Genomic DNA, 17,198 nt, shown 5'->3' on the forward strand with positions numbered 1-17,198 from the left:
TAGGACAAAAGGATGGCAGAGTCGCACTCCTCCTGTTGAGGGCTGCCGCGCCTTGCCTTGATCTTCTTATTGAGGATCCCTTCATAGAAAGTATGAGATGTGCATACCTAAGTGAATGGTAAGGATATTTATAGTAGTTATACGATGAAATTCATTCTACCCTCTTTGGCAATGGGAACTAAGTCATATCTGTGTATTTCACAGGACTAAGGTATATCTTATTAAAGCATATCCTATTAGCTGTTAAACATAACATTGGGATGGTGACAGGACTGATAGGCTTTCTTCCCCTAGGTCTTACTAGATAAAATCCCTTCTATCTTTTTTTTGCAAATAAAGTTTTGTATTATTTACCAAGTATAAAGTTACAAACACCAAAACAACAAAACACCTAGGCTTACAGTGGTAACAACTTCCCCCCACCTTCTAGGAAGGTTTGAGGAAGCCCCACAAGCCACAACTATACAAAACAGCTCCTCATCTCCTCATTACATCTAACTGCAATATGAAATTAAATTCTGCAGACTACTTGATTCCAGCAGTGTTCAAATTCCAACTTAAAAGTCTGTCTTTTGTAGCTAACCTGTTCTGAACTGCTAGCCATAAAATGAAAGTACTCTTAGGGCTTGCTTTACTGTTGCAGATTAGTCTTCTCCAGTCAACTTGAGTCTGAGAAACTTGTACATTTTCTGAATTTTGAACTTCCCATTTGTACTGAACTGTTCTGTACCTCCAGCAGTCTGAAAAATCTACAATGCCAAATCTTCCTCATAGACCAAGTAATTAGGAACAGGCATTGTCCAAAAATTGTTCTGTTTCACATAGTATGTGTGTATCCATCTCACCCACAACCTGTCTTGTTTCAAAGCAAGAGCCCAGCAATGTTTAAGGACTGCAGCCTTATTCCAAATACCTAAATCCTTCAGATTCCACCCTCCACAGCTTTTAGGTAAACAAAGTTGTTCCCAAGAAATGGGAGCCTTCCTAGATCCTGCATCACCCCCAGTCCAAAGAAAAACCCTGCAAATTCTTTGTATTTCCTTCATGACCTTTTTAGGCATCACAAAAATTTGACACCAATACAATTGTATGCCAAAAAGAACAGATTTAATCAGCTGTATTCTGCCTGCATAGGAAAGATATTTGGCAGACCAGCTTCTTATTCTAGCAACAGTTTTCTCAATTAGTGGCTTACAGTCAGTGAAACTTAGCTTCCTAGTAGTAAGAGGAACACCAAGATACTTGAATGGAAAGGTTCCTGTAGCCATGCCCAGCCCATGCCTCAGATTATCTTGTTCTCTATCAGGCACCCCAGCAAGGTACACATTGCTTTTGTCTAAATTCCAAGCCTGAAGCAGTAGAGAACTTAGTGAACAAAAATGATCTGTATAGATTGCTTATCAGCTGTGGAAAACAATAGCAGGTCATCTGCAAACATCATGCGAGTGATGTCCAGTTTTTTACATCTTGGGTGGAAATGGAATCTAGGGTCAGCAGAAGAGCTTTGAAGACATCTTGAGAGATATTCCATACCCAAAATAAGAAAGGTGACATCGGGTCCCCCGATCTCTTTTCCTACTCGTTAGGGTAGGGGTTAGAGAGGTAAAAAGTCTTTTCTGAAGCCAGGGTGCTTGCAGTTGAAGGGGGCTTAAACCGGCCCGTTTGCTCTCATTGTGGGAAGCCAAATCATAGCGTGGATCGATGTTGGGAACTTCACGGCAAACCGATCTTCCCAAGTCCATGGAAAGAATAAGGGAAATAAGCCCGCATACGCAGCTGTAGAAAAAGCCAACTATTCCACCTGAGGTTTCTGATAAAAAGCTAGCATCGTCTACAAAATCATTCTGAACGAGATTCTCGAAGAATTCGCTCCATTCTACCTTACTCTCTTGAGTAAGCAAGTAAACTCCCAAAAGCTTCGCTTAAGCAAGTCAACTTTGATAACCTACCTCTTTCTACGAGCGCTGTAACTTGAGTACCGAAACAGAACTGCAGATTTCTTCCCTTTAATGACTATTACCAATCACTGGTAAGAGCTCAGTTCTCTAGTTCTTCCGGATCTGACGAAAGAAGAGCTAAGCGAGAAAGGAAGGTTAAGAAGTAGGAGCGAATTCGTCTATCACAGGTAGTCGCTCACCCGCAGGTCTTTCTCATATATAAGCTAAACCAGGAGGGAATCTAGAATATGAATGTTCATCTCCAGTTAGGGGGGCTTCTAAGCACCAGTAAGGAACCCCATCGCTGGAGCACTACAGGCCTAACTTATTATTCGATATAATGAAAACTTTATTTAACTAGAACCCTTATCCCCCGGATTCCTTATCCTTAGATGATGGAAGAAAGTCTCAGGAGTGATCCTGCACACTCCAACCATTCAGGTCTATGGCCATCGAGAGTTTGACCCCACGTTGACTTGCTTTGTCTTGCTTACCGGCTCGGAGTTGAACTCCAAAAAAGGAACTGACTCTACCTCTGCATCGTCCTAGAGACTGTATCACCTTGGCGGCCACCGATGCGCGGTTCTATAATGACCAGAATATCGGGCTTACGGTCTCTAACAAGATCCCGGACTACACATCGAAAGAGTTTGTGTTTTGCCCTTTGGCAATTCCATACTCTAATAGAAAAAATAGAAAACAAGAGAAAGAAAGAACCTGAGCTTACAGAGAGGCAAGCTTCAGAGGGTTGAGTCATCTCCCCCTTCTCCTTGATTAGCTACAAAGTCATAAAACACACCTTCCTCATCCAGACTCAAAGATTCCAGCTGGGACAAGGCACGGGTCTTGACAGTTCCTCCCTTAGAGGAACAACCTTAGAAATGGAGCGCTTTACCGGGCCCCCTATGTCTTTGTATGGGAGTTTTTATGGTGGTTTATCTCTCGTGCCAACACTATGTATTGAGGGCACATCCAAGGGAATGGAAGAAGGGGGGGACAATGGATCAACAAAAGAGTTGTAGTGGCATCGGGTCGCAGAGTCTGCATGGTTATGCCTTCGATCTACACTTGTCGTAATTTGAGGTGTCTCAGTGGGTTTGCTAGTAGCCAGTTTCATGGGGGCTGGCTTGGGGGGTTAATTAGGAAAACCCAAGACCGAGGACAACAAGTGAGTTAATGATTCCCTAGGCGCTGTCGTTTCAGCTTCTCCCAATTCGACCAGGTCGCCGTGAGTAGGATTCCGGTCATAACATAATCGACAGATCCAAGACGTACTCCTACAAGTCAAAGGAGTTCGAATGGATATTGGTTGGGTTCGAAAGGTTATGAATCGATTGACAAGTCCAACCCCGATATCTTTATTTCGGGGGGCAATGCACCGCAAACCCATATATCGTCTGCTAATACACAACCAATTAATGGTTGGATAAAAAAATCTTTCCGGCATCACATCATACCGTTTCGCGGACTTAAAGAAATACCTCGAATGGTGCCACAATCTGTTCTACGTACAACAATATGTTGAACTACTTCGACCAGCCTGCGCGTGAGATACCCAGCATCTGATGTTCGTACAGCAGTATCCACAACTCCTTTGCGGGCTCCGTAGCAAGAAATGATCTATTCTGTTAAAGATAGTCCTTCGCTTTGAATAGGTAAATAAACCATTTGTCCTTGTAGATCCGACATTAATCCTCTCATACCTACTAATTGATGTACCTGAGACACATTTCCTCTAGCTCCCGAAAAATGATATGGAGTGGAAGGGGATGTAATAGCTAAAGCGAAGCTTTTGTTTACTCGCTTAGTGCGAAGCATTAAGAATGAAGCGATCGGAATGAAATTTTTCATCGAATATGGAATCCTCCCATGGGTGAGAAGGTTGAGTTACAGACTCCGTTGGCTTTCGCAAGGAAGCATCTCGAAAGTTCCGAAATCTATCTCACTCGAACTCTATCCCCGACTTTCTTCGTCCGAGCGGCCCCTCTAGGACGCGATGCGGGAAGGAAGAAGGATTTCTTTCTACCATTTAATAATTCGCAATAGTTAACCAAGCAGTAGCCAAGAACAAAGAAGCAAGCCGAACCTCTGAAAGATTTTCGATTCCGTAAGTAACTCAGTGAATGGATTGGGAGAATAAAATGAAAGAAACACGAACAATTTAGTTCGTCATAAAGTGGTTTGTTACACATACAGAGTATTGCAGAGACGGGCTGGCTAGGCTCTTATAGAAATTGCGTATATAAAGAGATTCGTCTTGCTTGATCATTGCATTGAGTGCGTGGTAAATGCTTTTGTTTTGACTGAACCTCCCATTGCTCTCTCTCCGATAGCATGCAGCTTATAAGGAAGACAGATATCTATAAAGTGTTCAGTGACTTTCCTACTGATTTCATCGCTTAAATGAATGAAAGGTATGTAGTCGCTAAAGGGAAGCTTTTGGAAAAGTGGCTTTTAGGAGAAATCTTCCAAAAATCATACATAAAAGAGGTTTTTAATGAAAGGCTTCCCTCGGTGCAGCGAGGTAGGAACCAAGCCTTCGCTCGATCGATCAATTTTGATTTGTGTCAAAAGGCATATGCTTAACCCATTCAAGTATATCCGTTCGCCCTTCAGAAAGAGGCTTAAGTTATCGGTTCGAATCCGAATAAGGGTTTTCTTTCGGTATGCCTCTCCGCCTACAAGGAGCGAGAAAAGAAATTGGTCTGTGGTGATGTCAGAATTTTGGCTTTTGCCATTTTATCTCTTTCTTTTATTCTCTTCGCTTGACTTCCTTTTTCGCTTTGTTTTCCGGCCATCAACAAGAGACTTGGATTTCTCCTCTCTTCTTTATTCTTCTTACAGTCATGGGGCTGGTTTGGGAAATAAAGCTCTTCCGCTTTCTAGTGCGGCTTCTTCTAACAGCTACCAAGGTGCGCCCTGACAAAAATGATATAGGGGCAAGGCTGAGATGGTACAGAAGAAGTCTGCTTGCCACGGGCAGACTCTATTGTCTAATGCGTCAGCATGACAAAGAGAAAAAGGGAGTCAAGCGAAGAGAATAAAAGGAGCTGGCTGAGGGGATCCAGCTTTAGGAGTAACAGGCCGTTTATGATTCCAGCCTAGAAGACTAGTTAAGGGAAGGATCAAGAATGTCATATATTTCAGGAGCTAGATTAGTTGACGATAAACAAGTAAAAATTGCCTCAACAAAAATTGATGGAATTGGACCTAAAAAAGCCATTCAGGTTTGTTATCGATTAGGTATCAGTGATAACATTAAGATAAAAGAGTTAACTAAATATCAGATCGACCAAATTGAACAAATGATAGGTCAAGATCATGTTGTTCATTGGGAATTGAAGAGGGGGGAACGAGCAGACATCGAACGATTAATTTCTATTTCTTGTTATCGTGGAATTCGTCATCAAGATGGATTGCCCTTACGCGGTCAACGAACTCATACTAATGCTAGGACTTGTCGTAAGAAAATTAGGAAATGAAAGAAGTCTACCGGAAGCCTTTGTTGTCTGATCAATCATACTGATAGCTTCAATAGTTCACTGAATTCTATTTTTCGGGTTTGGTCAGGAGGGACAAAAGAGAGATGCTTTCCATAAGTAAAAAGCGGATACCGTCCCCCATGCTCTTAAGGTTCGCTTACCGAGGAATAGAAAGGACCTGGGGCCTCCGCGAGTTTGGTTGGGGTATAGAGCCGTAAGCGCGGTGGGGGTGACAGAGGACGTGCTCGTACGGTTCATAGAAGGATATGATCAACTCGTTGATTTTTGGGAACTTTCACTCCAAAAGCTTCGCTTAAGCGACTACATACCTCTATATTCGAAATATGCCTTTCTAGGAGCATTACGATCTGCAGCTCAAATGGTCCCTTATGAAGTATCTATAGGTCTTATTCTTATTGTGCGCCTTGTGAGCGCGTTTTGATCCGCGAAGGCAATCGCTCGGATGTTCCCCTAACCCAACCCGGGAACGGACCGGAGGGAACCGCAGCATGGAGAATGTCCGCGTCTCGTCGCAAGGCTCATTTTTTGTTTTGGGTCATAGGACGGGCTTCGAGCGGTCAGCTTTTTCTCATCAAAGGCCGGGGCACAAGGGTCCTGGTACTATCCAGGTGCGAAGAACCCCGGAGGTGACTGCAATGAGCAGAAATCCCACTCACCGGCCTAAACGACGAGCAAACACTCGAACGTGAGAGCAAGGGATCACCCAACGAATGGACGAGCTCCAAGGGGGGAGGCAAGAACCATGCTTTCAGAAAAGTGGCGATTCTTATCTGAATAAGAGAATAACTGACTAAGCCGTGCATAAGAGGTCATTCTCCAAACGGGACAGGGCCAAGCCTTTAGGTTGTTTAAGTAAGTTGGGTGACAGATCGGCCGTAGGAGTACTCCGGGAAAACCAGGGCAACAAATGTCGAGCATACGACGATGCCGCCCGTTTTCATTTCGTGGAAGTCCCCGGCAGAGGAAAGGGCTGTAGGTGATAGCGCATTCTGCTTCTTATCCTAGAGAGGGGCGCTGAAATCGTTCCTATTGGATCGTGCGTGGCAGCTGGTATAGATGAAGAAACTTGAAGGGGACACCTATTCTCTTAATAGGCGGCAAAGCGGAATAGGAAAGGGGCCGAGCTGACTGATGAGTTCTTTTTTTCGAAAGGCTAAACTCTCATGTGGAGCTAACATGGCTGGCTACATACAAGTATAGCCAAATCCAGATGAAACAGGACGGACGGTCAGAGGCCGCAGCGGGACTACCATAGGAAAGCCCGCCCCCGCGGGCTAACATATAAATCTATTCCCGGATAGCAGTAGTCTCTATGCGAATCTCTTCTCGACCAGACGAATTGGGCTGGGAATGGCTCAGCCCACATGCATCATTTGATGAAAGCACTCCTGTCGCCCCCGATGATTGCTTTGTCAACCCCGCTTTCCTTCCCCCAAAATTCACGCGGCGAGACGCTCCAAAAACTTCGCTCCGATCGCTTAAGCGACTACGTTCCTTGGGTTGGGACAACACAGCAATGAGTAGTTCGCTCTAGGACTCCAACCCTTCGAGAGCAGGATGCCGGCCGAGATGGAGCTGGGAGCCAACCTAGACTTTCCTGGACCCCAACATCTAAATAAGGGGCTTTAGCCGAAAAGGAACCAGTTGAGCCTCTTCAAGAAAGTTTTGTTTGGTAGGCGCTGCCTACTCACTCGGACAATGCTCTGAACACGAAAGTGTGCAGTTCCGCCCTCTTATCCCATGCTGAGTCACAGGCAGCGTCTCGTAAAGCACGGACGAGCCACATGCAGGGAAACTTGCACGTGTGGTTCTGGCCGGGGACCCCGGTATACTGTACTAATATGTGTAGGTCCTTGTAATTCGAGTGAGATTGTCATGGCGCAAAAGCAGATATGGTCTGGTATTCCCTTGTTCCCCGTATTGGTTATGTTCTTTATTTCTTGTTTAGCAGAAACTAATCGAGCTCCGTTTGATCTCCCAGAAGCGGAAGCTGAATTAGTTGCAGGCTATAATGTAGAATATGCGCGGGATGCGATCCTTAATAGTTCACTGTTGGCGGAAGCCAATGTCCCGGGGTCCCGGGGACTCATTCTGACTGAAACAGGGGGTGGGTCTTTACCAACTTAAAAATTCTCGCTTTGAGGAACGAAGTCGCTTAAGCGATCGGAATGTAAGCGAAGATTTTGGGTCAGATACTCCTTTAATAAGATAGAAAGGGCTTTTCTTGCTTGTTTAGTAAAGTCACGCTTTTCATTTTTATAGGAGTAGGTGCTTGCTGGGGCAGGGCACTTTTCATTCTTCATTCGAAACTAATGAATGTCGGGTCGAGGGCTTCTGCCTTGTTATCAAAAAGTTAGTTTGGTAAAACTCCCCCCCTTAAACGAGCACGGGGCTTAGTCAAGTAGAACCGGGTTGCGCTGCCTGATGCTCCGATCGAAAACAAGTGGGGCCATGCCGGTACGACTGAATATGCGTTAAAAAGGTCAATCCCTCCCCTACGACACCAAAAACCGGGCCGAATAAGAGCCCGCCCGCTTCCATAGAACAATATCGTGGCAACGTAGACTTAAGTGGTCATATTGGATCCTTGGGAACCATCACAAGTACGGCCGGCCTATATTTAAATGAGAATGCCGTGTCGTCCAGCGGAGCCTAGAAGAAGGTGACTCGCGCAGACAGCTGACCCCTTTTCAATAGAAAAGAATAACCAAACCAACCCAGCTGGCTGGTCAATCTCAGAGATCTTATCGGCCGGCAAACCGGAGACGGACGACCACGGTCCCGACCTTACCAGCACCGAAGGTGTACTAATCGATGAACTTTCGAAACTTTCTCTTTCTTTTCTGACAAAATCAACCAAGCTTAAGCGGTCACGACAACATCCAAAGGTAACCTTTTGATTCTAAAGATTTAGCTTCTTATGATGACCTGGTCGAGAGAGTACAATACATTGGTGTAAAAGATTGAGTGGGATCTGTGAGGTTGGTTATAGTAAGGCCCGACCGGCAAGCTAAAGCTTGCCTCTATAGTGGGGACAGTCTCCCTTTCTAGATGGAGGGTATAGCCCTAATCTTCGGCCGGGGTTTTCTGTTGAGGATAACGAAAAGCGAAGCTATAGACTGGTAGGGGGTAGGTATATATTCTATTTTCTGCTTAAGGTTGCTTTGAGAGGAAGTTTTGAGGTAGTTGACTCCCTAAAGCTCGAAGTTGAGCTTAAGCGATCGGAATGTAATCGCTTATTAGAAGCTTTTGTTTACTCGCTACTTGGTATGAAGTCGCTTATTAGAAGCTTATGGTAGTTGACTCGCTAAAGCTCGAAGAGCTTTTGGAAAGAGATAACTTTCAAACATCAGAATAGTCTCTTTTTCCTCGTCCTATCGAAGAAGTCTTCCTTTCTTATCTTAGGAGTTAAGCGATGCGTTGGGTAAGCTTCTTAAGGGTATGGCTTCTACGGGTCTCCTTTGGTACAATCTCCTCTTCCGGGTCTATCCCGTACGCTTGTTTTCAAAAAGTCGACTAAAAAAGCGTTCTATGAACGAATTCCTTCATAGATCGAGTAGATAGAAATAGACCTTATTTTAAGCGGAGTGAGTCTACTTTCGATTCAAGTTTCGATCGAGTAGAAAGAAGACTCACTACTCAATTCGAAGGCGAAACCCCTTGCTGCCTTTACATTTTCTTTCCCTTTTTTTGCTTCTTTTGTTTGAATATGCTTAACACACTTTCTGGTCGTCCCTCCAGCACACGGGGATCGGCCCTACGCACCGGGGACGAAGCATAGAGGTTACTTTAGTTGTACTGGAGTGCTTCATCGTCAAAAGAACAACAATGGGTTGTAGCATTTTATATTGATTTGTCTAGAGGATGTAAAAGAGGGCTTTCTCGTCTAAAGGGGGGGGGGTGAGCTTTATCACTATAGAATTCGCACTACGAACGAAAGACCAACGAGGATTCAGGAGGAGTAGGAGCTAGCTTTCATTGAAGTAGAGGCACGAAGTAGCGAAGAATTTCAAAGAAAGGGAAAAGTGTGAAGAACTAAAATGGAAAATCCTTTCCATCCCAAAAGCATAGCTTTAGCTATTACATCCCACGAATCCAAAACGAATTTTTCCGAGGAAGCACTTCGCTCACCACGCCACTGATTTCTCCAACGAAAGCAATCGACATGATGATTCCTAGCGAAAACTCGCGAAAAGGAATCAAGCCGAAAGCTTCGATTGAAGAGATTCGATCTTGCACCATCTTCCACTTTTATCGAGATCCGGAGTTTTTCGAGAAAAGGTCCCATCCTTCAATATCATGATTGGGTCAACCAGGCCAGATCATGAGTCAAATATCATGATCGGGTCGACCAGGCCAGATCATGAGTGAATAGAAAATCGAAAACGTACATAGCTGTTCCAGCTGAAATACTTGGAATAATTCTACCACTTCTACTAGGAGTAGCCTTTTTAGTGCTAGCTGAACGTAAAGTAATGGCTTTTGTGCAACGTCGAAAAGGTCCTGATGTAGTGGGATCGTTCGGATTGTTACAACCTCTAGCAGATGGTTCGAAATTGATGCTAAAAGAACCTATTTCACCAAGTAGTGCTAATTTCTCCCTTTTTAGAATGGCTCCAGTCACTACATTTATGCTAAGTCTGGTTGCTCGGGCCGTTGTACCTTTTGATTATGGTATGGTATTGTCAGATCCGAACATAGGGCTACTTTATTTGTTTGCCATATCTTCGCTAGGTGTTTATGGAATTATTATAGCAGGTTGGTCTAGTAATTATAGGGGGCGGCCGTTCGGTCGCCTATGATACTAGGACCAATAGGTCAAAAATTTCTTTGTGCCGCAGGTGTTGAACGATCTACTCTACACAGGTGTGGGCTTATAGGGCTAGGACTCATAAACCTTTTCTTTCATTCATCAATAGGGCTCTGCTTGCTTACTTTTCCGGGCCGGAATCCAGAAATTGAAGTCATAAAAAAGAGATCTTTCTCTTCGCACCTCAGATCAAGAGGAAGGGCAGCTTGTCAAGCTAATGTAGAAGTAGGGTATAGTATAATAGGCGAGCGAGTTAGCGAAGACGCTTAGACTAATAGATAAGAGAGCGTCGGTGCGTAGCCTTCATTACACTACGCTACGCAAAGGTTACGAAGTCACTCGACGTTAAAAGAGTCCAGGGATAACACCATACCTACATAGAAGAACCGCTGTTCGCTTACTTTCTAAGGTCTAACCTTTCGCTCCCTTACTGAAAAGGCGTGTAACGCTTCGCACCACTGATAGACTACTTATTAAGATTCAATTCAAAAGGCGGCTACTTAGCCCTACATTAGCGGGACTAAGTAAGGCCTGAGGCCCCCTTCTAATCCGTAAATTGGAAGAGCATGCCGCAACAAAAGGATGGTCCCTTATGAATTTCTTTCTTTCTGGAAGGGAAAATAAAGTACCCCCCATCATGGTGAACCTCTCCTTGTGATCGTGATGAGGTAGATGCCTTCCAGCCGGGGGGCGGATCGAATCGGAGTTTCCTTAGGTAGCCACCGACCTACAGTTATCCTTAAACTTCCGTGCTTGGTGGAGAAGAAGCGAACAAAGGTACGCTCGCTTGTTGTCTTGTTCTCTGCCGCGAACTGGGATCGCTCGCCAGCTAGGTAAGATTGGAGCAACATTGTATGAGAACATATTACCAATATTCGGGGACAAGGGGCGGAACGACCTCTCGATCTACTTACTGCAGCCCAGGAAGAAAAACATCGTCTAGGCGTTCTCTGTTGCTCCGATCTCCTCTACGCCTAGGACGTTGTCTGGGCCAAGAGCCATAGTTAGTTGCTGTTTCTATTTTGTTTTTTTTTTCGTTGTTGATACCGGCAAGACCCAGCCAGATGATGTCTGCTGGTTGGTAGTGAGAGGATTCTTAGTACCTGCATACTCAAAAGAGAGCGCTGGTTAAAAAACAATCATTTTATTTTGTTTCTTGCTCTCTCTTAGCAGCGGGAAAGGAGTCTATCTATCTGCCTAGCTTTGGTAGATTTCCCTCAACGCAATCTAAAGAAATGAAAAAAATCCCTTTTTGGATAAGTCCGACGACTCAGCAGCAGTGCGGAATTGAGTTTCTCGTCCGGTGGATCTGATCTATAGTTAGGGGACAATACATACCAAAAGGTTCGAAGAAAGGAAGATAAGAAAGCAGAATAAAAAAAGGGATTTATAGCTGACAATATTAGAATGGCTACAGAGCTTATTAAAGGTTATAATAGGAAGAGTATCTCTCCTAGATGCTTGATGAAAGTTGATTTGAAGAAAGCTTATGACTCCATTGAATGGAGCTTCTTGGAAACTGTCTTACATGAGTTAGGGTTTCCTAACTTGTTTGTCAGCTGGATTATGGAGTGTGTTTCATCCGTTTCTTACTCTATTCTTATTAATGGGAAACCTTGCCCTCCTTTTCCAGCCAGGAAAGGTCTTAGGCAAGGCGATCCTATCTCTCCTTTCCTATTTGCTCTAGGAATGGAATATTTGTCTAGATGCTTTGTTGATATGACTGAGGATCCTAACTTCAACTTCCATCCTAGATGTGAAAAGCTCAAAATTACACATCTAATGTTTGCAGACGACTTGTTATTGTTTGCTAGAGCTGACCCTATTTCTGTAAACATGATGTTTTCTGCTTTTAATCCATTTTCCTCTGCTTCTGGATTGGAAGCTAATCTTACTAAGAGCAGTGTTTATGTTGGTGGAGTTTCTGATGAGATTGCTACATCTATCAAAGAGTCAATCAATATGGACTCAGGAAGTTGACTGGCTAAAGCGCAGCTTTTGGAATGAATAAAGCTCTTGGTATGAAGTCGCTTAAGCGAAGCTTTTGGGCGGGTCTAAACCATTTTTTTTTTAAGCCAGCTCCATCAATAATCAAGTGGAAACAAAAAAGCTAGGGAAATGGCAAAGAGAAAAGGGCTCTTGTCGTCTCAGTCCTCTGCTTACTAAGGGTCTAACATTTTGAAGCGCTTTTCATTCCTAAGTGATTGAGTGAAGGAAGTATGCGTTATTCCCCCAGTCAATTTCTTTCTGGTGCCTGGTACTAAGGCTCTATATAAATTCAATTTAGAAAGAGATATCTTTTTTTTCTTACAGCCTTTGATCCAGTTTCCAGTGAAGAGAAGATATTCCCAGTTCAGCCTATTGCAGTTTGAAGGTAACCCCTTGCAGCTATTGAGAATGCTAAGGTCTATGTATAAGGTGGATACGGGTCCTGCCTAAGCGCTTGTGTAATCTATTTTTGAAGGCATTCCTATTCCTTTTGCTAATGCTTTCTCCCGGCCCCGGCCAGGTCAAGAAAGTGATTTTATGATATGAGCGAGCCAGAAAGGGGAAGTGTAACCATAACTTCTTTTGAAGGCAAAGCAAGTAAAGCCAGCAAGTTATTACTTCCCTTTTTTTTTAGATCCCTTGGTAGTTGACTCCCTAAAGCTCGATGAGCTTTTGGTACGTAGTCGCTTAAGCGATCGGAGCGAAGTTTTTGGAAAGCGCTCGGCTCGCTCCAAGCATTCCGCTCTATAGTTCTCTTGAATACTTCCACCTATCGTGAACCTCCACCCGCTGACGTGTCTACTCGACGAAGAGAAGTCCTTTTATGCGACTGAACGAACAGAAAGTCGAACTCCTAACAGGATTGAAGTCCACGGCCGGATCGACCTATAATAAGTCTTTTCTTTGCTGGCTTGACTCCAGAACTAGTACTGGAAAGAGTTGGTCTTTCGAAAGTCTCTTAGTAAGTAAAGGGGGTTAATTCTTTCGCTTTCTCCGGCCCTTATATAGTCTTAACCCCTGCCCTACGCAGATCAATCCAGAATATACTAGAAAATTCTTTCTTTGCCTTTTTCTGACTCCTTTAAAAGGATGCGCACACAATCCACTACTGAGAAAGATACAAGTCTGACTTGAAGACAAAAAGCATAGATATAAAGGATGCCGTAGATGCGAAGGTAAAGCGATAGTCTTAACTCCTACTAGAAATCTTAGAGGGTCGCATCATTCTAGTAGAAATAAAAACCTCATTCATGAATCTAGAAAAACCCTATCCCACGGAACCTTTTGGCAAACTGACGATCAAAGATTTCCATTAAGACTATATTGAATAAAACCATCTTGATTTCAGTCACTGTTCGTATACCTCCTAAGTCTATAATATCATCACCTAAGCTTATATCATACATATGAAATTATTCATCATAAATGATAGAGAGATCAAGATAATCTTGAATTCGTTTTGAAACTCCCGGTAAGCGATTAGTAGACTAGTCGCAGGGTAGGTGCAAGAAGGCCTCGTTGCTCAAGTTGTCTAACCTCCGAAGCAAACTTGAGTATAGAGAAATGCTCTTTTTACCCTCATAAGGCCTATCCCCACTAGGGTTTTCTATCGCTCGAAAATGTAAGAAAGAAATGGTCCGGCAAAGTATTTAACCTACCCTGTTGACCTATAATATAAAGATCTTCTGATGCTGGTTGCTTTGGAACGTTGGATAGGAAAAGAAGGACTTGTAACATACTAATCAAAAGGGAATTTCGGTATGGGGTTGGATCATCAGTCCATGTGATGACTCCCCTTACTAGTAAAGGGATGCTATGGGTACTGCTCTCGTTATCATCGGCGGATATGTCTCTTTTCTTTGTGTGGCTCTTTTCTTAATTAATGAATTCTTAATGGGAGAGAACACCAGGCTAGGGATGTCTCATATGTCAGTAGCAGTGAACATGACAGCAAGGCCAGGTGGGCGAACATTCTTCTTGCCTGGTCTTTTTTATTTATAGGTATGTTAATGTTCAGTCTTTGGTCTAGTACGGTTGAGTGAGTTCGCTTGATCTTTGCTAATTGGCTGACATTCTTCTTGCTGTATACTGGTATAAAGCATATCTCTATATTTAGATTCTTTGAGTAAGATCAACTATCATCTGTTCCAAGAGCCCTCTATCACTGGGAGCCCGAGCGGCATTAAGAATTGCTTATAAAAGGAGAACAGGCTAAGGCTAACGAAGCCTAGCTCGTTTAGGTTCTGCCATTCCTATCTATCATTGGTCAACTCGGAAATCAGCTAGACCCAACTTTTTCTTTCAAATGAATTGATTCGCCAATGAGCTCACTCAGCCGGAAGGCAAGGCTATATCTCTTGCTATGGCTCTTAGCTCATTATTGGTGGGGTATCTGGTCAGCAGACTAAGAATGAAGTAGTACGATCGGCGGGCGTTGGAAAGAGAGCTTCAGTACAATTATCGCAGCTTAGCGAAGTGAGGTACAAAGCACCTTTCCTACTTGCTTTGCGGGAATTGAAAGCCTCTTTGCTATACTAGCCCTTGACCTGTGAGTGAGCCTAGACTCTCTCTATTCGAGTGAGTTCCACTTCTTTTCACCATTCTCATCTTTCTGAAAGACCATTTCCCGATCTGTCTTGTTAAAAGCATGCATTGGGACTTGCTGCTTTGTTGGAGATGACTTCTATTGCAGAGAGGGAGCTAAACGTATGTAATCGCTAAAGCGAAGCTTTTGGCTCGTTAAGACCTAGTTTCGATGATCAATTTGATTCGTGGACAACCGAGCAGGAGCCCTAAGCTGTGAGTCTGCGGGTGAAATAGGCCCTGTGAGTGCGCTTCAAATGATGGGTTCTTCTGTGAGCGAGCCCGAGATCGTATTATTTTCTATCAATCTGAAGCCTAATCCGTAACAACGGGTGGAGTTAAGTCTATGGAAGGCTCCGTTCTTGCTTCCATCACAGACCGTAGAAGGAAAAACTAGCGCTAAGGCTGTAAGTCTTCTACGAGAGTTATGGTGGAGACAACCTTCCCCGTATCAATGAACCCCACGTACATGTACAAAGAACCTAAATCGTTCATTGCTAAATAGAAAGATCATATCGCTACGCTCCAAAAACTTCGCTTTATTCATTCCGATCGCTTAAGCTACTACATACCTTAGCGGATTACGCACTAACAAGGTATAAAGCCGAAGACCTCTTTGAGGTGAAGGTGTCAATTATACGGCAGATGGCACCTCTGGACCCAGAGGGGGATTGGGACCGGCGGGGCGCTCAAGCCCTAGACCCGAACTACCACAGGGGAGGAACCGTTGGAAAGGCGCGGAGTCAAATCCGAAGCCTTTCGGCTTTTAAAACAAAGAGTTCTTGCAATTTTAGGATAGTGGCTCGGAAGCATAGTGATAGTCCTTTTCTAGGAAAGATTATGCTTCTCGGGTTAAAGAAAGAGTAGCTTGTGGCTCCGGGCCACCCCGGACGTAGTCTACCTTCGTTAGTCTTGCCTTTTGTTGAAGATTTCGATGAACCGGCAAAAGTCACGATCGGTAGGTTGAAACCCAGATCATGATTCTGGAGCACGCTGGTTCGAGTCCAGCTCGTGACAAGACCATGGTCATATAGATGGGAGGATAGCCCTTTTAGGAGAGTGGTTGTCTATCCAACTTCTCGTGGTTAAGCTGCTTCCTTTCTTGCCTGCCCTCTTTGGGGTTGGTTACTCTTATATTTCATATATAAAGACTCGATTATCCCTTATGTCACGACTTTCGCACCCGCCGACATGCCCGCCTAAGCAGGCACGAGTGCTGGAAGAAGAGCGAACTAAGACTCCAGTCAGTGAGTTAAGCCCTTAGGGCATCTTGTTTACGTCCTAGGGATCAAGCATTTACTAGGCCTTAACCGGTGTAAAGAGTCTGATTGTATTACTAGTTCAGCCCACGGAAAATCTCTGGGCTTGGAAAACAATGAATCTCACGCATAAAGTTGAGGGTAATCATTCTTTCCTTTCTTTCTTAACAGTACAAGATTCACATAAGAAGGCTTTCAACAAGGGTGAGTTTCCGACCAATCCTTCTATGAACTGGCTTCCCACGCCAGAGCACATAGTGGAGTTGACCCATGCAGGGCTCCCGAGGTAGTTACCGAATGACTCAATGCATCTTTGACGGTCTATGCTCGGCTGAAGTAATCAGATGGTAAGACCACTCAATACTATCATTAACTTTGAAAGTATCCTACTGGCCGAGGCTAACCCTAACGAAGGGGGGCGCAAACACCTGAAAAAGGGAGGATGATCAATCCAACTAAAACTTGAAGAAAACGATCATTGTGTGGCGGTAAATTAAGCTTGCAACAGGCTCGAAGGTGGAAGAAGCCCTTTTTTTCTAAATAGAAATGGGGCATAGAGAGCTAGCAGACAATAAGCTGCTAAGAGCGGTGTCGGGTTTATGCATGAAAGTATAGGGGGGACAACCCAATTCGAAAGCCCTTGGTCCTTGGTGCCGATGCTGAATAAGCAGTCTTGGGCCGCAAGCACCACTAGGTCCCAAAAGAGGTTCTTTGTCTCTAGGCCGAGAATAGCAACAGAGAAGGAGACAGATTCCGTTCTACTATAGAGTGAAATAATGCGACTACCTGGAAAGCCAGCTCAGCGGCTAAAGCCAAGTCTATTTCAGGTTAAACTTATGTATTTGCAGAGTCTTTTTCTCCAACTGGAATCCCTCTTCCTTATTTCGGGAATCGATTTGACGTTCAAATTGAGCGAATAGCTTTCCAAAAGCATAGCTTTAGCTATTACAAACCTAATCAAAGAGGCTGCTATATCAAAGGTCTGGTGACGATGAGGTATTGTAAAGCTCCCACACTATAGTCCTAGAGAGGGTAACTCCACCTAGGGTAAAATAAAGACAGATTACCTAGAGCTACTCCGACTTTGAAATCGTCCGATTTCCTTGAAAACAAGAAA

At 44.0% G+C, this 17,198-nt stretch overlaps 1 protein-coding gene and 1 non-coding gene across 2 annotated transcripts; both read left to right on the top strand.

Annotated features, from left to right (window-relative positions):
- The first annotated feature begins 5,068 nt into the window (after positions 1-5,068).
- On the top strand, positions 5,069-5,419 carry rps13 (ribosomal protein S13). Its single transcript has one exon. It carries the CDS (start codon positions 5,069-5,071, stop codon positions 5,417-5,419), a length of 351 nt encoding a protein of 116 aa, YP_009414542.1.
- A 10,351-nt stretch (positions 5,420-15,770) lies between these two features.
- trnH-ATG lies at positions 15,771-15,839 on the top strand. The gene has a single exon. It is a non-coding gene; the product is annotated as a tRNA-His (tRNA).
- Positions 15,840-17,198: the final 1,359 nt, after the last annotated feature.

Source organism: Spinacia oleracea, mitochondrion (genome assembly GCF_020520425.1).
Source record: "Spinacia oleracea mitochondrion, complete genome".
Taxonomy (NCBI): Eukaryota; Viridiplantae; Streptophyta; class Magnoliopsida; order Caryophyllales; family Amaranthaceae; genus Spinacia; species Spinacia oleracea.